This window comes from Phragmites australis, chromosome 3, assembly GCF_958298935.1.
Source record: "Phragmites australis chromosome 3, lpPhrAust1.1, whole genome shotgun sequence".
NCBI classification, from domain to species: domain Eukaryota; kingdom Viridiplantae; phylum Streptophyta; class Magnoliopsida; order Poales; family Poaceae; genus Phragmites; species Phragmites australis.
Window position 1 is genome coordinate 46766079 of NC_084923.1, and position 26595 is coordinate 46792673.

The following is a 26595-nucleotide window of genomic DNA, read 5'->3' on the forward strand; positions in this document are numbered from 1 at the left end:
CTGGTGCCCTACAGTACAGGGCATAACCGACATTTTAAAACAGCGAAGGATACAGCATCAGTTGATTTCTTTCTTGTGCTTGGCAAAGGTATTTTTACACTAGAAACTTCACCTTTTGAAACATAATCACCATCCACCATCATCTTACTCGCTTTGACAGACACATGATTACAGTTAGTCCTATATAACGCGTTTTGGAATATTGTCTGAAACTCTGAACTATAGTCAATACAACTTATCAGAGCCAAACTGTTCAGAGTGATCAAGTGGTGACTATTTCTGCTCTGTCAGTGTTTCAAGCGTCCGTGGTACTATTCTTAATCCACCGGCAACATCTATGACAACCTGCCACCTTGTTCCCCAATCTAATGTGGTCCTGAGACGGTCCGTGCGGAAAAAGCCGTACAAAGTTTAAGAACAGATTTGCAAAGATTTTGTCCGGAATCTACATACCATTAATACATAGGAGATTCTAGCGTCCGGACGTCTGATAAATCGGACGCTTCAAATTACATGTTGTAACATCGAAAATTAACATCTGCAACATCTAAAATCAACGTTTGTAACATCAAAATAGCACATAGATTTAGACTAAAAAATTATTCAATTGAGTTAATTCTTATATTTCGTATATCCAATGTTTCAGATGTTCAAATTTAATATTTCAGACATAATAGAAATTTGTTGCAGAAGTTATTTTCGTTTGTTGCACTTAATTTATGCATCAAAATAGCATGCAGATTCGGACCCGGAAAATTATACATTTTAGTTAATTCCTATATTTTTGCATCTCCAATATTTCATATGTTCAAATTTAATATTTCATACGTTATAAAAATTTATTGTCATAGTTATTTTTTATGTTGCATTTAATATCCGGCGTCTGATTTTTTTTATCTTTCGGACGTTTGGAGCAGAGCATTACCGTTAATACATTCCTGCAATCTTTTGTCCTCCATGTGATCAGGACCATAAACCTGAAATGATCGATACAACAATGTAACACAAACAGAAGGACTGATTGTTCTCTTCTAAAAACCTGGAGCCCGTGATGATGACCAGCGGCCAACAGCTGCACCTCATCTTTGTTTTGTTCTTCACAGGTGGCTCCGTTGACAACTGCGACAAGGTCATCGGCAAAATTGAACCGATAAAAATTCCTGCTGACTCGATTAGTTGCCCGTAAAATCTCTGTCGGCGTGAATTCCGTCGTAAATGTCTTGAAACTTGAGGTCAAAATTTGAAAAAAATGATCATTTAGTTGCTTTCATAACATGAGACTTGAAGTAGAACATGGATAATTATTTATCTTGCTCTATATATTGTACTGTAATATAAGTACTAGTCTAGGACTCTAGGTCCATATAAGATCAGAACATGGAATCCAATTTAGCTTCAGATTGATCTTGAGAAGAAAAGAAAGGCTTCAGGTTGGGAACATGCGAGCGGCATAGTTTTGGCATTGTTTAACCTTCTTGTCCATTTTGGGTTTTAGTCCCAGGATCAGTTTAGGTGCTCATCCTCTGCTTTAGTGAACAACATAGCTGTTGGCTAATTTTCAGAAGAAAACTTAAGATTTAAAAAAAGTAAATTAAAAAGGATGGTAAAGCTAACCCTGCCCGCAACATAATCCTTCAGAAGAGACATAATAAATTCCCACAGTTTTTAACAAGAAAACTAGTTAAGAACTGTTAGCACGTGAAAGCTAAAGAATGTAGCAAAGCAGATGTTATCCACTTTTAGAGGGCGTTTGAAAAAGAGGAACTGCTCTAGAAATTTCTAACTAGGTATAGTGAACGAAGATGTATACGATGGTTCAGACAGTTTTGGGTAAGAATTTGATATGCATAGCTTTTATTTTTCAAGAAAGCATTATTTACAGCAAAAGCCTTTCTTAGAGGATTTTTTTCTTTTTGCGGAGGAGAGCTTTATTGATTACGGCATAATGTCTTTACACATAACAGGCATAACAAAATCCGGAAAATTACCCAAAGCTACTTCGCTATCCTTGTAAACAATGGCTCGATGAGCAAGCTCATGAGCAACTTTGTTATTAGCTCTCCCTATTTTTTTTTATCTCTAACATAGGTAGGTTATCCTTCTTCTGCTTAGCTTTAGCTATTATGGATGCCACCACCGATCTATCATTCGTTCTTGAAAACAATTTGGCTACCACCACTGAGCAACCTGACTCCAAGATAGCCGGCGAATTGAACCATTGGGTAGCCAAACAAAGACCATCCCGGTACACAATGTCTTCAACTTCCTCGGTGTCTCTGCAATGGAATAGAATACGCCAAGAGAGACTTTTTGAGGCTAGAACTGGACGATGACCCGTAAACAATAATGGAGCTTTATCTTTTAGATTATCCAGTCTTTTGTTTTGTCGGACAGCGCACAGTGCAACCATATATTTGGTAGAAACAAAAAACGGGCCATCAATGGAAATTGATTCTCCAGCCATCGCCGCACCGTTCCGATTAGTCCAATCTCTCAAGAAAAGCATGAAAATATTAGCATGAATCTCCTTGGGATATTTGTCGAGCAGCATCAACAACCATTCAGGATCACGAGAGCAGAAATCTTCATCCTTCGGAAGCAGCCAATGTTTCTTCAATGCATCACGCAAGGCCCGAGCGTGAAGACATTCAATCAGCGCATGGAAACCATCTTCCACCGGGTAACCACACAATTGACAGTCCTGAAGGGGATCAATATGATGTCTATGTCGGTTTTGACGGGTTGGTAAACCATCATTAATCAGTTTCCAGATGAACACATGAACCTTGGATGAAACAGGAGCTTTCCAAACAGCATTCCACAATTTGCGATTACCATCCGGAGCAAAGCTGCTAGCCGGTTGATTGATAAGATGAACATTGAAGAGGGCTAGTTTATAAGCACTACGAACGGAAAAAAAATACCCTTCTGCTTATAATTCCACGCCACTATATCAGGTTGCTTTTGCTGAGGAAGCCTAATCTTCAAAATTTCAGCAACGTCAGATGAGAAAAAATACCTTCTTAGGATAGCTTCATCCCACGAGTTGTATCTTTGATCAATAAGAAGTGACACCCGACGAAGCCTACAATTTGCAATTGTACCAATCGGTTTCGTATTATGTGGCCTTGGGATCCAATTACTTCTCCATATACTAGTACTAGCCCCATCACCAATACACATCACCGCTCCTTTTTTCAACAATTCAAGATCATGTTCAATTGCTCGCTGGTTTGGAGATGCATCACTTGCGAACACTGTATCCAGTAAAATTTCTTGGGAACAGTACTTTGCCTTTAAAACCTTCGCATATAGACTATCTGCGAACATAATCAAACGCCAAGCTTGGCAGCTAAGAGAGCCTGATTAAACAAACACAACTCTTTGAACCCCATCTCACCAAAACATTTTGGCAAAATCATTTTCTCCCATGGAATCCAGTGAACTTTGCGCCGGCCCTTTTCAGCACCCCACCAATAAGCTCGGATTCTTTTCACCAGACCATGACATAAGGAGAGGGGAGGCTTGAAAACACTCATGACATACATTGGTAAAGCTTGAGCTACAGACTTGATCAAAATTTCTTTGGCTCCAGCCGAGAGATCCTTCTCCTTCCATGCAGCTGTTCTTTTCATAAAATGATCAGCAATAGGCAGGAACACTTCCCTCTTCATTCTGCCATGACACTTCTGCTGTAAATTTCTTAGAGGAATTTACAGTAGAAGCTGACCATTGGTTCTCGAAAATACTAATGACATACATTGGTAAAGCTTGAGCTACAGACTTGATCAAAATTTCTTTGGCTCCAACCAAGAGATCCATCTCCTTCTATGCAAGAGATTCTTTTCATAAAATGATCAGCAATAGGCTGGAACAGTTCCCTGTTCATTCTGCCATGAAGCTTCTGCTGTAAATTTCTTAGAGGAATTTACAGCAGCAGGAGGTGACCATTGGTTTTTCGATGATCTCGCAATCGCAGAAAATCTCGAACTGTGTGACTCAGAGCACAAAATCGCCCCAAAATCTCAAGATTGACGAAACCAATGGGCCCTAGTTGAACTGGAAACTTAGATGGGCCCAGCCCACGTCACAGTCTGAGCAGGCCCACATGTCAGGACTGTGGCAGTCGCACTGACTTGACCGGGCCCACTCCCTCTTGGAGGTCCCGACAAGTGGCAACGACATCCGCACCGAGTCGTCTTCGCGTCACCTGCCACGCCGGAGACTGAGAGCCTGCAGCGATGGCGACCAACCACCTCCTCCTCCTCCTCGCCGCCGTGGCGTTCCTCCTCCTCCCTTCCACCACCGCCGCCGAGTACTGCTGCGGTAAGCGCGCTTTGGAGCCCTTCCCTTGCGGCCCGCAGCCGTGCCCCGTCGGGAGTTTGTTTTCGCGGGATTGTGTGATGGTGATTTCGTTTGGTTTTCGCAGATAGGGGGCGGGAGTGCGGGACTACCCGGTGAAAGTGAGCGGCGTCGAGGTCGTCCGGGGCGAGCCCGCAACCTTCAAGATCTCCGCCTCCACGGGTAACACAATCTATCTGTTGCGATGGGCTCAACGCCTCGCCGAACTAGCCTCTTGTTTCACTTGTGAGTTGCAGATTAGGGCGTCGTGCGATTCAGAGTGTATAGCCGCATCCGGTGGTTTTAGTGTACTTATCCATTTAGCCGGAAGTTGTAGTGTATTCGTTGTCTCAGATTGGTGTATTGCAACTTTGCTTGTGGTTTCCTCAAAAACTTTGCTTGTGGTTGTGAGATTGAACTATCTGTTAATACTAACATGCTGTAATTTCGTGTCCTGGTAGCGTTTCTACGGCATTGTCCCTGTTTCACATTTTAGGAGTTTAGGATTATTGTAGTGTACCAAGCATGGCGAAGAGCTTTCTGATGGACATAGGGTTGGTTGCTACAATCTAGAAAACATTTCTCTTTAGGTTGTGCTCTTTACAATAGTTGGTTTGCTCATGAAACACCGTCAGTTTCAAAGTCGTATGCATGTGTGCAGGCCGAATCAGCTATTTCCCTTAGTTTATATCCTTTTCTTCTTTTGTTGATTCCAGTGTTTGATTCAGTGAGGGCCTTTTTGGTGTACTAGTTGTATCCTAAATGGTCTGTTGTTTTTTGTGCGATGTGTCCATTGAGTTGCTATAGTAGCAAGGGTTAGACTACAAAACAGGGCGATCTGACTATTGTGACTCGGACTACAATGCAACCATTATATATTTACCATTCCTTCTTTAAGATTGAACTAAAATTAGGATCATAGCCACCTTTCTCATACGTTGCTCCACTAGGTGGCCGCCTATCCGCTAGGCGACACAAAGCCACCTAGCCAACATGCTGATATTATTATTTGAAAACTTAGGTACATACTTTCTTTGGGTCACAATTCTGTTGCCTGCACATGATCTATTATATACTACGCCGCAGCTTCTATGATTTAGGAAAAGAACAACTCGCAAGAATTTTAACAAAATTGTTTACATTTTTCATCTGTTTCACCTAACACAACTTAAACTTTTGCATGACAACTTATTGGGGTTTTAGTGACATACTTCCTTGAATCACATCACTAGTATCTCCACACTAGGCCCTAGTCATATAACCCTCAGAGTGAAACTAACGTTACAAATAAGTGAAAAGGTCGTACTAATCAAATGTTCCGGATATAGTTGCGATTTTGTATCTAGGGCTTAAGCCGGACAGTGTTGAGCCTTAGACATTGAGTGTATGATACACGTGCAGGTAGCTTTTGCTGCTATTTTTTTTTCAGACGTTCATGTTCTCATGGTTGGGCAGAAGTATGCCGTTCTTTGAACTTGTAACAATATACAAGCCAAATCATTTTTTTAGCTTAGGAAATTGGCTTACATTTGATGAATCTATGGATGTCGGGACACTACGGATGAATCTGAAGTTGAAAAGTATCTAGGTGGTGTACTCTATATCACTATGATCTGCTTTTCATGAGTGTGTGATATTTCAATTCTATCACCTACTCAATGTATCTGCTGCTTCGTGTGTGATATTTCAATTCTATCACCTACTCAATGTATCTGCTGCTTCCTGCCGTACAAGGTACTCACGGGACGTTTTTATGAATACAGATAAAAACATCACTAAAGGGAAGTTGGTGATAGATGTTACATACTTCATTTTCCAAGTCCCCTCAGAAACTCATAACCTCTGTGATGAGACTTCTTGCCCAGCAACTGGTGAATTTGTGCTAGCTAGTGAACATTGAGCATACGTTACCGTCATTCACCCCACCACTAAGCATAACTATACCGCCACATTTGTTCTGCTAGCGAACTGGATATTTTCTCTTGTTAGATTTCCTTAGGACTGAGACAGGTGACATATATACAGGATATTTCTAACTTTTCCTGACATTCTGTTTGTTGCAGGGTTCTTACACTATCACCATGAAGCTGCTGGGGGACGGCAACTAGGAGCTGACCTGCATCTCGTTCGGGTTCAGCATCGGGTTCGTTCCACCTGTTGCCATCAGCTAAACTCAACCGGAGCAGCAAAAAACACGCCGGGGATGCATTTACTGAATCCTACTGATAGTCAGTAACTATCAATATCGGTTTCAGAATCAGTATTGAAAGTTTCCATCAATATCGATTCGTAACTCCAATCGGCAGTGATGGATTTTTTGAGGAGCAAAAAAAATTGAGCAGATCAAGCCGCTCCGACTAGCTCCTCCGAGCCAGTGTGAGCGGCTTTCATTCCAGCTTGAATGATCACATAAACGATGAACTAAAACTACGAAACAAATTGATTTCAACACAAATCGTTGCAAGTCCAGATTCCACCTTATGCGCAGATTGATACACAAATTGATTTCAACACAAAATTCATGCATTGATTTCAACACAATTACACAGCCTTTTTGAGCAGCTCCACTTGTTAATAAGAAAATGCACCTTCAAGAATGACGAATTTCGAGTACAAAATTGTGTGAGGATTTCTTATAACATATACTCGTACATTTCCTCATCGATACTGTAACTAGCTAGAATTCACCACGTAGATGCCATTAACAAGGTATCTGAAGAAGAAGCACGAGGAACCGATGACAAACTGTTGCCACCTAGGCCTATCTGTCATAGACATGTCGAACAGCTTCATCTCCTGCCTGTCGCCCCGCTGTAGAGCTGCCTTGCTGTTGCCCTACTGTAGCACCGCCTCAATCGTCGCCCAGCTTGCAGGGTCACCTCGCTGTAGAACTGCCTCGCCATCGCCCTGCAGTGCCCCCTCGTCGTCGTCTCGCTGCAGAGCCACCACATCGTCATCCTGTCGCACCGCTCTGTCGAGCCATCAAGACATAGGAGAGATGAGAGAGAGGGGGAAAATGAGAGAGAGAGTGAGAGAGACACCCGGAAGAGATAAGGTTGAGCTCGGTTCGAGCGCGGGAGGTTAAAAGTCGATAGTAATATATTTTCAATAATGAATCTTACACAAACGGTATATAATTGGTATTAATGAGCCGTTATCTATAATCAATTTTATAGCAGTGACATGTGTTTGACCTACCGTTTTATTTGGATCGGAGCTGAACGTTAACTGCTAACGGTGTCATCATGGAGCTCGGTTCATATCAAGCATGCACTTTACTTGTCTAACTGGACACTGCCTCCCGTTAATCTGTTGCTTTCTGCCGTGTAAGCAGCGCTGCGCTTTCATGGATCGTGAGCACTTCAACTGGCAATTGGACTCGCCGCTTTTGATTCTCGATTCCATTCTACTAGCGCATCGACATGTGTGACTGCACAGGTTAGAAATTTAGTTTACAGCTGAATTTTAGATATTTGTGTTAATAATGATTGTATGCTAAGATACATCAGATATTTATATTTAAATATTAGAATCTAAAATATAAATGTAATTTTTATTCATAATATTGGAATCATATTTATTATTTGTGAATAGATCTAATTTATAATTTTCATTTTATGTGTTATGCAAATTGATTTTTATTTGTTTCTTGATTTTTTGAAATTATTATTATTTTTAATGTCGTCACCGTATCTCATATTATTTTTTAAAATGCATTATAAATTCTTTGATATTACTTTTATGTGATAATCTGTAATATGTTTGCGTTCTGTTGTTTTAAGTTTGTAATGTTTAATTACACGCATATTTAATTGGTATATTTTAATTGATTTGAAAAAGTGTGTTTATTACTGACGTAACTAAGTTGTAGTTTGCTAACGTAACCTCGTTGGACAATGGGTATCTATAAAAAAAAAAGAAGGAAAGCCAAGGCAAGAAGTAGTCTTAGAGTTAGACTTTATGATTTATTTTTTAATCTTTTATTTTTTCTAGTTGTTGATCTATGGTTATAGTTAGTCAATCAATCAATTCGACGGTTGGATATTTTGCTTTTTTATAAAAAAATTTAAGATTTTTTTAGATTAATATGGAGGCATCAAAAAGAACCTCCAATTAGTAAATATAAGATGAGATTCCCCGGCAGAAGCGTGGATGGCAGGAGAATGCAAAATCGTATGGATTTGTATACACACGGTTTATCTTAACTATTCATCTCTTTTACTTATTTTATATATTCTTTTCATATGAATATTAATAGTACTGATAAATCATAGGTGTTTACGTAAAAAATTCCCTTCCATTCATGGCGTGACGTGGCCTCATGGGTTGCTATCGTTCCAGCTAGCCGAGCAAGTAGAGACTGACGCTACCTGAGTGGTACACGGCAATCCTCTGGTGTGGCAGGAGAGCAGCAGCAAACGGGTTAGACATGGCGGCAATGAATGAATGCCGTTGCTGTAGTGGGCTTCACCCACGTGGTACGCACAACACTGCCGGGCAATTTTTTTGTGAGACCGCACCATGTGCGCCGAAATGGTTCCTTTTGTATGATACTAGTTGCGCCGTGCGCGTGATGGGACCAGTTCGAACCGACAGGAAGATGAAGATCTCTTTGTTCTCTCTTTGAATTTGATGTTTGGACACCGTACCTGCGTTGAATTTATTGTTAAGTCTACTAGTGTTCAGTTTAAGCTTACGTTGTAATTGTTAGCAATATCTTATCATGTCACACCTTAAATGAGCCATATATTTTTAGCCATGTGCTAAATTTTCTTAGCCATCTACTTCATATGTCATAGACTAGTTTTTTTTATCAAATTTTGTCACAAGTGTAACAATTATTTTATTCACCACACTTTTCCTAAATTTAATTGTGGCAAAGTTATACGCCAACCAAATAGGCTTATAATCTCTATTTGAATCTATATTAATTCATGGGAAGTTCACATGGAATTCATACGTTTCAAACTAGAACTTGATATCTTATTATCTATTCACGGCACGTTTGGTTCCTAGGTAAAGGCTTGCCTTTCTTTATCTGACAAGGCTAAATGTTTGGTTCTCATCTAAAACTTTGTTTTACTTAGGCAATCTAGCCTAGACTGGCAAGGGCCACGCGGGAAAGCCAACAGGCATGGGCAAGCTTTGGCTACACGTTTGCTCCATCAACGCCACGCCACACAACCCCTCCATGTCTTTGTCTCATCCTCGAATGTGGTAGCCAACAAAGAACAAGGCACATTGTGTAGCAAAAAACGATCACTGACGGCATAAATCAACACCTAGTGGTGGCTGGAATGATCAAGGAGATGAAATTACAAGCAGAGCTTAATGGATCCGGCAAAGAATCACCGGAATCGAGCTCGATAACTTACATCGACCAGCTTGGATTCAATAGAGCTGGTGAGGGAATGCTCAAATCGAGCCCTCCGCTCTCCATATCGAAGTCCTTGCTGCCTAGATCGAGCTAGCATTCAGTAGTGTTGGTGCTCAATTTATTCGGGAGTGCATTCAACAGCGTTCATGCTCAAACACCACGAAGAGGACGAAGAGAAGAATAAAGGGGCAGGAAGGGAGCAGAGCTAGTATAGTTTAGATTCAAACACCACCTTTTTTTTCCCCTAGCTTTGCCCGGCGAGGCTAGGTAATCCTTGCTTACCTCGCTTTTGCTGGCAAATGATTCTAAGAGTATGTTTAGCAGAACTTCTATAGTAGCTTTCTGGTTAAAATTAGGAGGAGCTCTGTTAAACAGTAGCTTTTCAGCTTTTAACTCCTCGAATGGAATCCGTTGATTTTCTAAAATAAATTAAAAGTTAAGGAGTTGAAAAAAACAGTTTTTTCTGATTCACTTCTCACAGAGAATCACTTTCTCTATATATTTTATTTTAGAGAATCACTTTCAGCCACATAATCACTTCCTTCAGAAAATCACTCCCTGTAAAAAATTTAAATCAGACAGAGCTCTACCAAATAGATCCTAACATGCACTACATCTTCTAAATAATCGTTGCAAGCCGCATTGCGTTAAGCAAAGCATAGGTTACTACAACATCAAGTAGTGTAATGTGTACTCCCTCCGGTTCCAATATTCTTGACGTTTTGGACACCATCTCGCATACCAAGCAGTCATTAATTAGGGTGCGTATTTCCTGTTTTACCCATATTAAATATAGTCGCGTGGCACTCTTAATCACTTCTCCCTCTCAGCCCGCGTGGTTACAGCCGACGCTTCTGAAGCTTTAGGTGCCGGGTTCGACTCCTGGCACCCCAATTTTTCGCACGCGCTGGTTTGGTATTTTTTTTTTCACGCGGGCTTGGCATGCAGAGCATCATGCTGGTTTGGAGCATTTTTTTTTTTGCTTCGTGCAAGCGTGCGTGCGCTGCATGCCGCTATTTTTTTTTCTTTGCGCAGGCTTGGCATGCAGAGCATCGTGCTGGTTTGGAGCATTTTTTTTGCTTCGTGCAAGCGTGCGTGCGCTGCATGCCGCTATTTTTTTTCTTCGCGCGGGCTTGACATGCAGAGCATCGTGCTGGTTTGGAGCATTTTTTTTTTGCTTCGCGCAAGCGTGCGTGTGCTGCATGCCGCAATTTTTTTTTCTTCGCGCGGGCTTGGCGTGCAGAGCATCGTGCTGGTTTGGATCATTTTTTTTTTTGCTTCGTGCAAGCGTGCGTGCGCTGCATGCCTGCATGCTGCTGATCTTTTTAGTTCGCGCGCTGCATGACGCTGATATTTTTGCTTCGCGCTGCATGCCGCTGATCTTTCTGCATGCGGATGATCTTTTTGCTATGGCGTGCGCGCGCTGCATGGCGCTGAAACTCGCTAGCGCGCTTTGCATTTCGCTAGCGCGCTGGTACTGCGGGCGCGTTTTGCCGCTGAAACTCGCGCTGAGCAGAGAGCCAGAATCAGCGGCGAGCGAGCGAACGAGCAACCTTTCTCGACGCTGGCAAGGGTGAATGGAGATGGCAGTTTAAACGCGCGCCTCGGGAACTATCGTTGCGGCGCCGGAGACGATGCGGCGCTGGACGGCTGCAATAATGAATTTTGCATGCATTCAGGGCTAAAAAAGTCCAAAGTGACCACCAGTATTCCAAAACGTCAAGAATTACCATCCGTAGATTCTAAGCCTCAAACGTCAAGAATATCGGAACCGGAGGGAGTATGTGTGTGCGTGCGTGTAATTGCAGTAGAATGAGCGAAGCTTGCGGGTTATATTAAAGGCTCATAAAGGCAGTTCAAATTCATCTATTGCATTAACGGCTCTAATCGTGTTCAAACGATCAAATTGGAACGTTAATGGGCTGCCCGGGAAGCGGCAGGCGCCCGTACGAAAATACGTATCAGCACGCGAGCCCACGCCCCGCGCCTATCGCAGAAAGGGAAGCTGCGAAATACACGGGCCTCGCGACTCGCGCGGGACGGGAGCCCTAGCCTCTTCCACCCCCTTTCCTCCTCCACCCCGCGCCTCCGCCGCACCATGGACCCGAGCACGTACGCCGGAGCAGGCGCCGGCGGGAAGATCCGGCGCCGCCCGCTGCCCCGCGCCGCCGCCACGCCCTACGACCGCCCCCCTGCCGCCGCCGCGGCGCACCGCCTCGCGGCCGCCGCGGCAGCGGCTTCCGCCTCCTCGGGGCCGGGCGGGGAGGGCGGCGGCGGGGGGTGGTTGTCCCGGCTCGTGGACCCCGCCTCCCGCCTCATCGCGGGTGGCGCCGAGCGGCTCTTCTCCTCGATGTTCCGCAAGCGCCTTGCCCCCGCGCCGGCCTCGGCTCCGCCGTTATCATCGTCTCCCGGTGAGCGTAAGCTTCCTCCGTGCTCCCTGAAATTGGTGTCTACTCCAGCTGTTCGTGATTGTGGGCTTGGGCTAGGGTTTCAGGCTTTCCCGGCATGTTAGGGTTTACCTCACATTACCAAGCATCTGCGTTAGGTTTGGGTGATTTTGGCTATAGCAGAGGTTTTGCTGGTACGTAGAGGTAAGTTCGTCAGGAAAGCGAGATGTTTTGCTACGGGAATTTACTGGAGCTTTCCATTTCTGTTTCGTTTTAGTTAGCTTTAAAACCTTGATTTGTACTAATAATGGATATTGCATTAATAGTACTTGGCTATTCGTTCTGAAGAGCATCACAAGGATTTGGTGCTTGAAGGTAGTAAGATCAGACAAGTTTGGGTAGAACATCTGGCACATTATGATTGATATACGTAAGCTACAAATGGTCTTAGCTTTAGCATATGGGAGGTGTCTAGACTGTTGGAACATTATGTATGGGTTGGAAAATGCGATATATAAGGGGTCCTCTTCTCGTTCCCGTTCTGTTTGTACTGTTGGCTCATAATTGTTAAAAGACGTTTTGTGTAATAATTGCCTAATGATAATACTGACTTGGCACATTAATATTAAATATTTAAATTGCACTGTTGCTGATCTGATTGCTGTTTTATGCTTGCAGGAAGAAATACTGAGCCAAAACAGGACTTACCTGATTCAACATATGTTGTAAGTAGCAACTGATTGCTAGCAGTTAATCATACCACATTATACCTTGTGTTTGCCGTGGCATATGCTATATTTTTTTGTATCATTTCGTTCACCATTGTTCTGACTAGAGCATTTGAAAATTCAATGCAGGATTCAACTCCAGTCCTGGAGAGTGGAATGGGGAAGGAGAAGAACCCAGCTGGCATGTCAGATGACAAAGCATTGTCTGAAATAGAGCACCTATTAATGCGGAAAACATTCACTAGGTAAGTATCTGCGCAATAATGCTTCTTGAAGTTCTTGTGTTTAAATAGCTATATTTTCTTCAAATATAAAAATGACGATTCTTAGTTCATGACTAGCAGTCATTCCCATCCCCTGGTATAATTGCTATTATTTAGTTCTGTGATGCTCAACCTGCTTCAGTCTATGATCTGTAATTGCTAAAATGAGCTTTGTTTTACTAGTGCCTTAATTTGTGCTCTTCACCTTTTTCTTTCTTTGTGCTTGTGTGTTTCTTTAACAATATTCTTTGTTCACTTCTTCAAAAGCAGTTCATGACGATGAGTTCCTCCTGTGCAGGGTTGAGTTCGACCGTCTTACAGACTTATTGCGTGCAAGAACCATAGAGTCTGATTTGCCTACATCTATGGTTTCTTGTGAGGAGAAGAACAAAGAAAGTATCGGAATTGATGGAACAGGAGGCTCCACATCGCATGGGATGGCTGTAGATTATTCTCCGACTGTTAAAGTAAGGACTCAACCTACTCATGCTAGCATTTAATGCTACTCATGAATGTAGAATAACAGACAGTTCTGTATTGAGCCAATACCTGAGAAGAAGCATGAAAGTTCATGTCGTTAGTTGCAACAAATTAGAGGAACATGTTCCAGTATCTCTGTGGTCATGTTGTGTGGTAGCACAATGTTCACCTTCTTCAAATTATGATAGTTTTTTTTTTTCATTTGGATGGTACTGTAGGCCCTAAAATTCTGGGTGTATCACTTGGATCCCAGAGCTAGATAACTACAAATTTAGGTTCCCGATTTGTATAACTGAACTAACACGCCTCTTTTATCAGCACTTGTGATGACATGTCACTTCGACTGTATTTAAGGTCAAATTGGGTCACGTGTTTGCTAAATAGAAAACTATGGGATGCAGTAAGATTTTTTTTTTCAATTAGAATTTAAAAACTTGGTTTAAATTTGGTCAATTCTACACTTGTTTCAGATAACAATCATGTGACCAAACAACTATTTAAATTGAACTAGGTTGCTGCGTGTGCTCTAATTACTGGGTCTATTATATTTAATTACTTGTGCTAGCTTAGGGCCTAAATATATGCATTTGTCTCCAGTTCTGGGATAGAAATGGCATACCTGTGCAAGTTTACCTTAGGAGCCTGTTGCGCATGTCAGTCCTTTATCTATTCTGAAGAAAGCTGATTAGATTGTTTGATTCGGTCATTTGTGCTGAACTTCTCATACATGGTTCTTTCCTGAACTCCTAGTTTTATATGGTGCATGCAGCTCAGTAAGCATAGGTTTAACTTGTCTTTGTATGTCTATTTAGTATTTACTAGAATATGGTCTGCAGCTTCCATCATTCAGTGATGTGGGAAGAAGCAAGCAAATGCTTTTAGGTAGTCTCGTGCAAAACTTCAGTTCCCTGTTTAATCTAATTTATATTCAATTTGCACTTTTGCAGGTACCTAGTCATGGTAATTCCCCTGCAGAGCTCGCGAAACAATATATGAGCTCCCGTTATTCGAGAGAACCCCAATCAAGTAGTTTGCGGAGCCGGTTGTTTCTTGAGAACAAAGGAGAAGCAAGCAACATTGCCTATGATAGGAGATCTGGACCACCAATTGTTCAGGTGCCAATTGAATTTGGCAATGAAAACCCTGGGCTTCCTGTGAATGGCTATGTGACCCCAGGATTACGTGGGCGGTCAGCGATATATAGAATGTCCCGCTCTCCATATTTTAAGGTCAATATGTTTACTGTGCACTATGTTATATCCTTCTAATTGCTAGTTTTATACTCCCTCCAATCGCACAATAAGTGTTGTTTTGCATTGCCACAGTCCCCAAAATACAATTTTGACTATCAGCCTGATACTCTCTCAATATGTTTGTAAAAGCTACTAAAACTATAGTACCAGGAAGTATTTTTTGCGACAAATCTATTCACCATCATACCAAATAAACATTTATAGTGATACTATTTGATCAAAATTAAAATAGTTTGACTGCTCGCATTCTAGGGTGTCACTTGTTTTTCATTAGATGTTATATTAATTTATCCATATATGCTCCACATAGAACGCTATTGGTTCTGTACATTGCTTGGGTTTTTTCTCCTTGTTCTATTTAGTGAGTTGTTAAGCAAAGCTGTAAAAGTTTTCGATAGTAAATATTTGTTTATGCATATCATAGGGTCCGAGCTCTTCCAGTGATGTGAACATGTCATCATTATCCCAACTAGCGCAAAGTTTGCAAGCTGGTGGCAAGCAGGTAATTTGTTTCCGATTCTGAGTATTGAATAGCTTTACATACTGAAGTATGTATTCTTGTTCTTGCGTTGTACATTAGAAAGCATTGTAGTAATGGTAAATCTAGGATTTCTTTATTGATATGGTTATGTTGTGGCATATGGAAGCGTTTGTGTGGTAGAAAGTATCAGATCATTTTGTTTTATTGATACTAGTGTTGTGTTGTGGCAATATTTTATTGAGACTTGATAGATACACCAGAGAAATTTTCTGTGTGTTATATACATAAATTCTGCATGGTCTGAACTATACACCAGAGCTTTTCTCATCATGCTCCCATCTTCCCTACAGGTCTTAAAACGAAGAGGTGCAGACTTAGAGAATGAACTTGGGTCTATTGGTCCCGTTCGTAGAATTCGGCAGAAGTCAAATATGATGTCTCCTTTTAGAGACGCCCGTGCAAGTCCTCGGGGAAACCTTCTTACTAGCCGTTCAAGTGGTTCTGATTTCACGGAAGTCAGCTCATCCATCCAGGAATCTAAGTCAAAAAAACTATTGCTTGGGACTGGTCAATCTGTTCGACCCCTAGAGTCATGTAAGAATGGAGATGGTAAATCTAACGATAACATTCCACCCATACCACCTCAATCAAACAAGATGGCTGAGAAGATATTTGAGCAGCTTAATATAATAGTTCCGTCACCAAAAGAGAAGCAGTCTGGACAACAAGCTGTCACTAGTAATGCCAGTCATTCAATGTCAAAGAAACCGGTTTTGCAAGATAATGGGCCAAGCAGTATGTGTGACATGACTGATTCCCTGAAATTTCATGATTTGGATGGAGCCAATGGACCCCTTGATCCAGACTTGAATGATTCCCTGTTGAAGAAAGACAAGCTAAGGCTAATAAAAGATGGATCATCAAAAGCTGCTTCGCCTGATAAATCTACCATTTTGAGGAATTCAATTTCTGCTACTACATCACGGAAACCAGGCTTTAAAATGGCTGTGTTCGAGGTATGGGAAAGGTTTACTCTTGGTTCATCGAATGCGATCCAGTCGCATGTCCAATATTCTTACCTGACACTTATTTTTTCCTTTTTAATATTATGTTTTGAAGGACTTACCCGAGTTGGATGATGATCCGGAGGTCCTGATTCCATCCAAGAATTCATCAAGCAAGATAGAGGTTGAGACAACTGAGCAGAAATTTGATTCAAAAAGAAAGGAGCAGAAAGTTGAACAAAATATATCAGAGCAAAAGGTTGAATCAAACTTTTTGAAGGAGAATGTTGTTGGTTCTCTGGTTAGCGTACAGGCTATAGCACCAGTGTCTAAAACTGTCTCTCCGTCGGGTTTGCTTTCATCTAATGATCCTGGAAAGACGGATGCTCCCCATGCTTCTGCTGACAAAAACATTAGTGTTGCATTCTCACATGTACCTCCTGGCACCCGACCTGGGACTGCTGTGTCAGCACTGCCAGTTTCTACAATTAAAGATGATGAACAGGCTGGTGCTTTGACTTCTGTTTTTGGCCTCAAGCAGTCTACTACGTCAGATTTGGAAACACCAACAGTTGCTGATGTAAAAAAGAAAGAAGGACTTGCGCAGAGGTGATTCTCTTGGCACTTTATGTTTCTCTCTTCTTAAGAACCCAGTCCATTAGGTCGATTGCACTAATCATCCTTTGGAAGGAGATGATGGTAAAAAAAAAAAAACATAACCCGGTATTTGTGAATTCAAATATGACATGGATTTAAAAATGAAAATGGTAGGTTAGAACGAAACCTGTTTAAATACGATTGTTCGTCTTAGTCATTTTCTGGACTAGTTCGTTTTGTATTACATTGTTCTCATATCATGGTTATAGCGGGCGACTGAATATACTGCCCAAATTACCTTATTTTAGTTAAATTCAGTCACATTGTTTTTCTGGCTATATGCAACTCCTGCATCTTCATGAAAAGTTAGATTTCTGCGTTGTGATGTTTCATGGGCCATTTATGTTATTATTAGTAATGATGTGCACAGTAAGGGTATTGCACTGTGTTATGCTTCCAGTGAGGTAATGAAAGCATAATGAGCACTTGATATTGTCAAATTTAAATGTTAAACATAGGTTTGATTTGCTGTGGCCTGTTGGTGATTTATGATGTTGAGCTGAGTCAAATTTTGGAACTATAGCTGGAGCAGAGATGCATCGGGGTTGCAATAGAGATTGCAGCTATTGTGTTAGTTGTTTAGTGAAATTGATAGAACTTAGTTAGAATGTATTTGGAAAGAAAATTGTACCCTTAGTCCTATTCATATGATGTATGGACCTTTACATGGATGGTAGAGATAAAACCTGCCAGAAGTTGTGGTTTCTGCCTTTGGTTATTGTTTTTACTTGGTGGTGCATTAGAAATATTAAAAATTAAGTGAGTTTTAAATTGAATATCCTTCTTTGGATGTGTAAATCTGCTGTTTTTTATATTTCTTATTATCTGCTCATCTATTCTACCTTTTGTGTTTCCAGTGTCACCAAGCCCACAACATTAGGCAGCACTAGTTCAGAGAGAAGTGATAAAAGAGAAAGGGCAGAAGACCAATCATCTGACAAGGTGACCTCAGCTGCATCAACTACACTGAATGCAGCTCTCCATTTTGCTTCTGCTGCGTCTACTTCACCAAGCCTGAGCAATGGCTTCTTGTACTCATCATCACCAAAGCTCTCAACTGTCACATGTACTGATAAATCCGTTGTCAGCTCAGCTCCATCCACGACTATCTTTGCTGTGTCCAATAGCAATCCAGCTATTACATCATCTCCAGCATTTCCAGCATTAAATTTTGCTTCCAGCGCTTCAGTTGGTTCATCGATGGTAGTATCAGCAAAATCAGATAGCGAAATTGCAGAGACAAAGCCAGCTAGCACCTTATTGTTTGGTATAGGGGCTACTACAGCAGAAGTTAAACCTACAGCCCCAGATTCATCTAGCAAGCCATCATCGAACCTTCTTACTTCGCCTATTTCATCAAACATTGCAACCTTTTCAAGTTCTCCCATCACGTCTGTGCCTACTTTCTCGAGCGTTTCAACCTTTTCATCTTCTCCAGTTGCAGCTTCAAGTGATGCTACTGGCTCAACTACTACTGCACCATCTAGCACATCTTCCACTGCACCTGGTGCTCAGTCTGCTTCAACTGCTTCATTTACAGTTTCAAGTTCAGGAAACAGCATTTTTGGGTTCAACTCCCCAGCCCAATCTACTGGCCTCAGCACATCTGTTGCTGGTGGTACCTCTCAATCATCTGCTGCAAGTGCTGTCTTTGGTAGTAAGACACTGCAGTCGGAGGGCACAATATCACAACCATCCCGGAGCTCAGTAGCACAATTTGGCTCGCCATTCTCAAATGTGAAGACTGGAGTTGAAGCTTCCTCATCTGGATCCGGGACCATATCTTTTGGAATTGGAGCTTCCTCAGCTGGTTCAGGGGCCATGTCTTTTGGTGTTGGAACTTCCTCATTTGCACCTGGAACTGTGGCTTCTGGGACGACAGCGTCCTCATCTGGACCTGGGATTTTCTCTTTTGGAGCGGGAACTTCCTCATCGGGATCTGCGACTGCTCCCTTTGGAGTTGGAGCTGGAGCTGCCTCATCTGGACCTGGGACTCTGTCTTTTGGAGCAGGAGCTGCCTCATCTGGACCTGGGACTGTCTCTTTTGGAGCGACAACTTCCTCGTCTGGGTCCGGATTTGGTAACTCGCCATTTGGTACTGGAGCCACATTTTCAAACCCATTCAGCTCTAGCTCTGGTACTGCGTTCACATTTTCGTCACCTAGCTCTTCTGCTGGCTCGTCAACAGTGGTCAGTACAAGTGTGTTCACCAGCACCTCCACAGCTTCATCGGCCTCAGCTTTCAGCAGCCCTTTTGGTCCAAGTTCATCCCCTCCCAGCACGTTCACATTTGGGCAATCAGCTTCTTCAGGCAGCAGTTTTGCATTTGGAGCACATTCAGCTCCAGCTTTCTCGTCTCAACCTCCTGTTTTTTCATTTACCTCAGCTAGCACAAGCATGATCTCGGCTACTCCACAGCCTGCATTTGCAATGACAAATAACAACACGTCTTTTGGCATGGGCTCTACTGGAAATGATCAGATGAATGATGACAGCATGGCGGATGACACTAACCAAGCAGCACCTGCACAGGCACCAATATTTGGTTCTTCACCATTTGGACAGCAAGATAGTTCACCCGCTGCCCCTGTATTTGGTGCTCCAGCAATCCAGCCTGGTGGAGTTTTTCAGTTCGGGGGCCAACAACAAGGCTCTGCACAGCAGAACCAGTCCCTCCCACCTGCTAGTAGTCTAGAGTTTCAGGGCGGGAATTTCTCGTTGGGCAGCACCGGCGGCGGCGGCGACAAGTCTAACAGAAGAGTGATCAAGGTCAAAAGGGGACCGAAGAAAAGATAAGCCTCTGTTGGAATCTGCATTACATGGTGCCATTTTGGATCGCACCGCTCGGATATATCTCATGCTGGCCTCGATTGAGAATCCAATCAATCCATAGACAGAAAAAACTACTATCATGGTTCGTATGGTCATACAAGCTTGCCAGCATCAAACAGCCCCACTATGTCTCATGGATGGCTTGTAAATCCAAAGGTCAGTGCAGAGTTCCCACTCATTTATTTCGTCGTCAAAGCCGGCCTGCATGTTGTAGTATGCTTGTGCTCTTGGGGTGTAAAATAGAACAAAAGATGTATGCCAAGCTGTAATTTTGTTCTTTCTGGTGCCGTCCGCTTTTTTTAGGGGGGTTTGCCTCCGGTATATTTTGGCTCGGAGTGTAATGTACTGTTGTATTTTTGTTTACATTCGACAAGCTCAGAACTCTAGTTTAGAATCTTAGATCCAAGTCTACATTCTGCATGTTTCTCCGTTTTTTCTTTCCGCTGCAAGATAGCAATTGTTTACTCATGAGTTTTTATCCCCCGAATAGTTTGTATGAGTTGTTCATCGCCATGCTCTCTTCTGCTCACCCATGATATTTTCCTTCGTATGGGTTTGACCTGATATTGAGAAAGCTACTAATCGGGCAACTGACGGGCACCTAAGTTTAAAATTTATAATCGGGCAACTGACGGGCACCTACATTGAATTTATAATTAACTGAGATGACGGCCACCTGCCGCGGCTGGGAGGAGATTGCCGTTGGTTCCCGGGCGGACGGTGACGCGTTTTGGACTTTCGGACAGCGGCAGCACGACCCGGTCCGCCACCCACGCGCTAGCTTCCTTCCCTCCGCGATCGCGTTCGCCAGCTGCGGCGAATGGAAGGAACAGCGAAACCGAACGAACACGACGGTACACAACCGAAACGGCCGTCGTGCCCCCTCGCCGTCCCCCACTTCGCGGCCTCTTCCTCCGCCCCCCGCCATGCCAGTATGCCACTTCGCGTGTGCCGCGCCATGCCAAGTCAAACTCACAGCTATGTACGACGAATAGCGACCTAATCATTGGCCCTGGAACTGCGAGTCTATCTGATCCCCCGCCCGCCTCCTGCTCGTGGATCTCTTTTTGTTCTCGTGTTCGTCCGCTCAGACTTCCCGTCACGTACTGTTTGTTTACCCTTTCTCGTTCATCCGTGGAACCACGCGCTTCCTCCTTCACGCCCTACCTTTTTTGTCGTCCTCTTCCCCTCTTCAGCTTCTCTTCTTGTGATAGCTCTCAAGTCGGTAGGTGTTCATGCTGTGCCATGCTCCAAAGCTTGGTTAGTTTGGTCCGATCCCTCACGCTTTGGACAATTTGGTTTCGCCTTTGCATTTGACTGTTTCTTTCACCTGACGAGCCGGCTGGACAAGGTCCAACGCTTGATGTTCATTGAACAATTCTTCCTGCTGCTTCGTTATCCTTGATGCATAAGTGCTGTCCAGAAGCGTTAGATTTCTGCATTGCCAAATTGAGGCTTCGCAGGATAGCTTCATCGCTTTCGGGTGGCGTTGACTTCGATGCGTCATCACGCACTCGTTGTGATCGGCGCGGTTCCGATCCTTGATTCCTGCTAGTTTCGCGCAATTCAGCTGATTTCCTACCCGAAAAGAGTCGTTCTTTGATGCTGAAAGAGACATTCGCGGCGTGATCTGAGCCGGTGCGGAGCTCGAGGGGTCCAGGTGTTTCTTGGATCCGAGCAGAGCAGTTTGACTCCGATCCCGGCGCGGCACCCGATAAAGATTCTATCGTCTTGTCGGACCGCCGATGGGGAACACGTGCGTCGGCCCGAGCATCACCAAGAACGGCTTCTTCCAGTCCGTCTCCACGGTGCTGTGGAAGACGCCGCAGGACGGCGACGCGCTGCCCGCCGCCGCCAATGGTCCAGACGGCGGCAGCCCGGGCCGGTCGCCGTCGCCGGCGCTGCCGAAACCGCCGTCCGACGTGCCAGTTGCGGCGCAAAGGAAGGCCCCTGAGCCCGTCAAGATCGCCGCCGACCAGGAGGAGGCGCCCAAGCCAGCCGAGCAGCACGCCAAGTCGGGCGGCGCCGGCGCCGGCGCCAACTCCGGCGAGGCGGCCAGGCCGCGGCCCAAGGTGCCGCAGGTGAAGCGCGTGTCCAGCGCCGGGCTGCTCGTCGGCTCGGTGCTCAAGCGCAAGACGGAGAACCTCAAGGACAAGTACAGCCTGGGGCGCCGCCTCGGGCAGGGGCAGTTCGGCACGACGTACCTCTGCGTGGAGCGGAGCACCGGTAAGGAGTTCGCGTGCAAGTCCATCCTCAAGCGGAAGCTGGTCACCGACGACGACGTCGAGGACGTCCGCCGGGAGATCCAGATAATGTACCACCTGGCCGGCCACCCCAACGTGATCTCCATCAGGGGCGCCTACGAGGACGCCGTGGCCGTGTACCTCGTCATGGAGCTCTGCGCCGGCGGCGAGCTGTTCGACCGGATCGTGCAGAAAGGGCACTACACCGAGAGGAAGGCCGCCGAGCTTGCCAGGGTCATCGTCGGCGTCGTCGAGGTGTGCCACTCCATGGGCGTCATGCATCGGGATCTCAAGCCGGAGAACTTCCTCTTCGTTGACCAGGAGGAGGAGGCCGCTCTCAAGACTATTGACTTTGGTCTCTCCATGTTCTTTCGGCCTGGTGAGTTCCTGCAATCACATTTCTCTAATAAAACTGCTTCGTCCCCCAAAAATAGCATACGCTCACTTTGTCCACAGAATATTTCTTTGTCATAGGAGCAAGATCTAAAATCTTTCATTCTAAGGAATTGCACTGCATTGTTCCTACATAAACATGAATTGGCATTTTTTGTACCTTGATTCTTTTCTTGACTTGATCCATTATTCAATTATATGCTCTCATACCATCAACATTTTATCAATATGATGTGATGCAATGCTCCTCAACAGAGCGCATTATAACCCTGTTGCCATCAGCTACAGAGAGGATGGCACCTGATCTTCAATGTACCTATTTGATCTCCAGCAAAATTAGATTTCTGAATTTCGGCATTCATTAGCTGCAATGTGGTTAGTCGTACTACATTATGTTCTGAATGCTTAAAGTACTGGTGAAATCAGGTACTTGGTCGTATCAAATTCAATCCATCAACACCACTTCGTTTCTGAAAAGTTCTGCCGTCCCACTATCAACATACAGTTGCATATCTTTATCATTCTGCAGTCTGCTTCCCACCCTTTATGATACCAATCATTCTCCATTTCCTCGATACTTATATGTGGATCTTATTTCAGGTCAAATATTCAATGATGTTGTCGGTAGCCCTTACTACGTCGCACCAGAGGTCCTGAAGAAGAAATATGGTCCCGAGGCAGATGTCTGGAGTGCTGGTGTAATCATTTACATCTTGCTGTGCGGTGTGCCACCATTTTGGGCAGGTGCAAATTTCATTCACTTTTAAGTTCAAAGATACAATACATCACTGCAGAATTTCATGTCAACCACATTTTTTTTGTTCAATCTCCTTGTACTGATTTTGCATTTCATTTTTGTCAACCAGAGAATGAGCAGGGTATATTTGAAGAGGTTTTGCATGGGAAACTTGACTTTCAGTCAGAGCCGTGGCCTAGCATCTCCGAAGGTGCCAAAGATCTTGTAAGGAGAATGCTTGTTAGGGACCCCAAGAAGAGATTGACCGCTCATGAAGTTCTACGTGAGTTCATAACTCTTTTATCATATAATATGTTCGTTCATGCATTTCAGTTATTTCCGAAGTACAGCCCTTCAACAATGTGCTGTAGCTATATCACTGAAGAGTGTTGTCGTTATCGTGTTTTAGGGCATCCATGGGTGCAGGTTGGTGGTTTGGCTCCTGATAAGCCGCTGGATTCTGCTGTTTTGTCTCGTATGAAACAATTCTCTGCTATGAATAAGCTGAAAAAGATGGCTCTTAGGGTACGTATGAATTGGAAGATATTTTGTACTTCTCATTGTACATTGTGTTTAAACCTTAGTTATCATCATCTTGCGTTTGTACTCATGCACTAAACGAATAGCTGTTGGCCATTTGGCTTATGCAAAATACGTTACAAAATCACGCGAAACAAAAAAAGAGGGTAATCCTATCCAAATGGCTGAATGCTGTTCCTATAGAAGAATTCAGCCGAATTGCTTGTCCTGATATGTTTGTTCTCTCCAGGTCATTGCCGAGAACTTATCCGAGGACGAAATCGCCGGCCTGAAAGAAATGTTCAAGATGATAGACACAGATAACAGTGGGCACATCACCTTCGAAGAACTGAAGGTCGGCTTGAAAAAAGTTGGCGCCAATCTCCAAGAATCCGAGATCCAGGCACTCATGCAAGCCGTAAGTCTTTCAGTACATCTTCAGTTTTTTTTTCACTTGGGAATCAAAGCAAGTGAAAAATTGTTGTGTCTGACAGACTTGCACTACTGAATTTTTCTTCAACAGGCGGATGTAGACAACAGCGGCACGATAGATTACGGCGAGTTCATCGCTGCCACTCTGCATCTGAACAAAGTCGAGAGGGAGGATCACCTCTTCGCTGCGTTCCAATACTTCGACAAGGATGGCAGCGGATACATAACACCCGACGAACTGCAGCTTGCGTGCGAGGAGTTTGGTCTGGGAGACGTGCAGCTCGAGGAGATGATCAGAGAAGTAGACCAAGACAACGTCAGTATCTTGTCAAAACATTCTGGATCAAAGTTTACTCTAAACCTTATTCTCAGAAATATTAACTGATTCGTTTGCAATTTTCGCAGGACGGTCGCATCGATTACAACGAGTTCGTCGCGATGATGCAGAAGCCCACGCTGGGGCTCCCCAAGAAGGCTGGTCTGCAGAATAGTTTCAGCATCGGCTTCAGAGAGGCATTGAGGATGTCATAAACTAGACAGCGCTTGTTTGTGCTCCGGAGAGTTTTACTGCTCGTAGATGGAGTGCCAGCTTGAGTACATTTTCTGTAGAGACGGTGATAACTGGTAAGGCGGTTGGTTTCATAGGATCGAAATGGCTCGAGGCTGAAGTGGCGACGGCTCGAGATGTGTACGTAGAGGCAGCCATGGAAATCAGCCACAGGTCTCTCCTGAATAGGTTCAATTGTTTGGTTATGAGTGAGGTACAAACGGTTTTGTTTGATCTTGTATACACATGTACCATCTGATCTGCCACATTGTTGCTCGTCGTGATTCTTGTCCGCCGAGCTCTGACGGACTCTGTCCTATTCTCCGGCCACCCACCGCACCGCCCGACCGAGCGTCGTGACCCACCTCGGTTCGGCGGTCGGCCAACTGCCCAACTCGGTAAGTTCTGTTCGTGCCGTGAAGCCCCTAGGGATTAAAATTTGGCGTGCGAAATTTCGCGAATCTCGAGAATTTCGGAGAGAACGAAATATTTAATTTTGGAATTTTCTTTCACCGATACATGAGACATATAGAGCAGAGGGTGAAAAATAGTTGAAATGTCACAAATTTCGATCTTTTTACTGCGAAACAAATTGTAAAACGAAATTGAAGTTCCCACAAGTTCCCACGCGCCAAGTTCACTTGGGCCAAGTTCCCACGCGCCAGGCCTAGGCGTCCGTTTCGGCAGCGAGCACCGCGCCGAATTATCGCGCTGAGCCCGCCCGCGTGTGCCGTGCCATCGCCCCAATTCAGCGGCGCCGCAACTCCGCGAGCACGCGGCCCATCCGGAGTAAACTCCCCGCGCGACGGGGCCACGCCGAGCTGAGGATTTCGTGTGGGGGGGCCCTAACCCGACGCGCAGGGCAGAGAACGCCGCGCCCGCTTGCCGCTCCCCATGGCTCGGCACGGCAGCTTGACTGCACCGCGCGGCTCGTTGCCTCGTCCTCGAGACCTCTCGGGCGCACGGTTCAGGTGCCTGCTTACCCTACTCACATTCGCATCTACCAGGTTGGTGGAGGACCGCTGGCGGCGCCCAACTCGTGTCTCACTCTCTCTCTCACCTCAATGCAGTAAACTGCATTTCCCTAGCTCAGGCCATCTCATTTTCAGCGAACAAATTCACGCCAATGCATCGTGCTATCAAGCTCTCGCCATTGCAGCTGACCTTGCACGCACGGATTAGCCACCGCCTCATTGGTGAACGTCCACGGCCTGGACTGGAAGCTCCATCACCGGCGTCTACTCCTCCCGGAGCAATGCCGTGAAACCAGGCACGTGAAAACGTTTCGCCGTCTGAACCCCCAACAGCAAACGCGACCCAACTGCACGTTGACTCTGTCGCTTTGCTCCAGTTGTGCTCCGTTCCTGGGATGCTACTGTTGCGTCGCCCTCTGGACCACCTGGCTCTGACTCCCAGAGGGGCAACACATTTCTAGAGATATTTTGGCCTAGTATTACTAAAGCTGCACCATTTGATGCATATTTATTTCAACTGAAGATTGTAAAAAGTAATTTGTAGATTGTGGATTGTAAAAAGTTATATTATAACAATCTAGATTGTGTATTGTAAAAGCTGGTGGAAAACGAATTGCTAGATTGTTATAATTTAGGGACTGAATTGTAATAATATAACTTTTACAATCTAACTGTTTGTTTCAACTTATGATCACAATCTAACTTTTACAATTTAATTGTTTATCTCAACATGCAGATTATAACTATGATCTAATTTTTACCATCCGAAACAAACAAACATAACCTTAGTTTTGTTTTGCGTTAGCATCAGTAGTTGTTTCGCCAATTCGCATTAGCTGTCGCCTCTTTGATTAATAGTAGCTGCTCGATTGCTTCTGAGTTGGAGCGTCTCTAATTTATAGTTCAGAAGATCCATCATGTTCTCCAGAAGAATCCACATCTCAACCC

General features: G+C 44.2%; 1 protein-coding gene and 1 long non-coding RNA gene across 3 annotated transcripts; both read left to right on the top strand.

Annotated features, from left to right (window-relative positions):
- The first annotated feature begins 4181 nt into the window (after positions 1-4181).
- On the top strand, positions 4182-6591 carry LOC133913486 (uncharacterized). Of its 2 annotated transcripts, none has more exons than XR_009909039.1 (3): positions 4182-4326; positions 4430-4524; positions 6405-6591. It is a non-coding gene; the product is annotated as an uncharacterized LOC133913486 (long non-coding RNA). The 2 variants fall into 2 exon arrangements; XR_009909040.1 differs by lacking the exon at positions 6405-6591 and adding an exon at positions 6105-6145.
- A 5101-nt stretch (positions 6592-11692) lies between these two features.
- On the top strand, positions 11693-24990 carry LOC133910793 (nuclear pore complex protein NUP1-like). Its single transcript, XM_062353059.1, has 17 exons — positions 11693-12135; positions 12784-12830; positions 12963-13078; positions 13395-13563; positions 14524-14805; positions 15254-15331; positions 15661-16326; positions 16430-16923; positions 17829-19764; positions 21416-21441; positions 21524-22425; positions 23040-23183; positions 23306-23458; positions 23585-23700; positions 23945-24112; positions 24218-24442; positions 24532-24990. The coding sequence occupies exons 1-17, from the start codon at positions 11817-11819 to the stop codon at positions 24655-24657; spliced, it is 5967 nt and encodes a 1988-aa protein (XP_062209043.1). The 5' UTR covers positions 11693-11816; the 3' UTR covers positions 24658-24990.
- The last annotated feature ends 1605 nt before the right edge of the window (positions 24991-26595 follow it).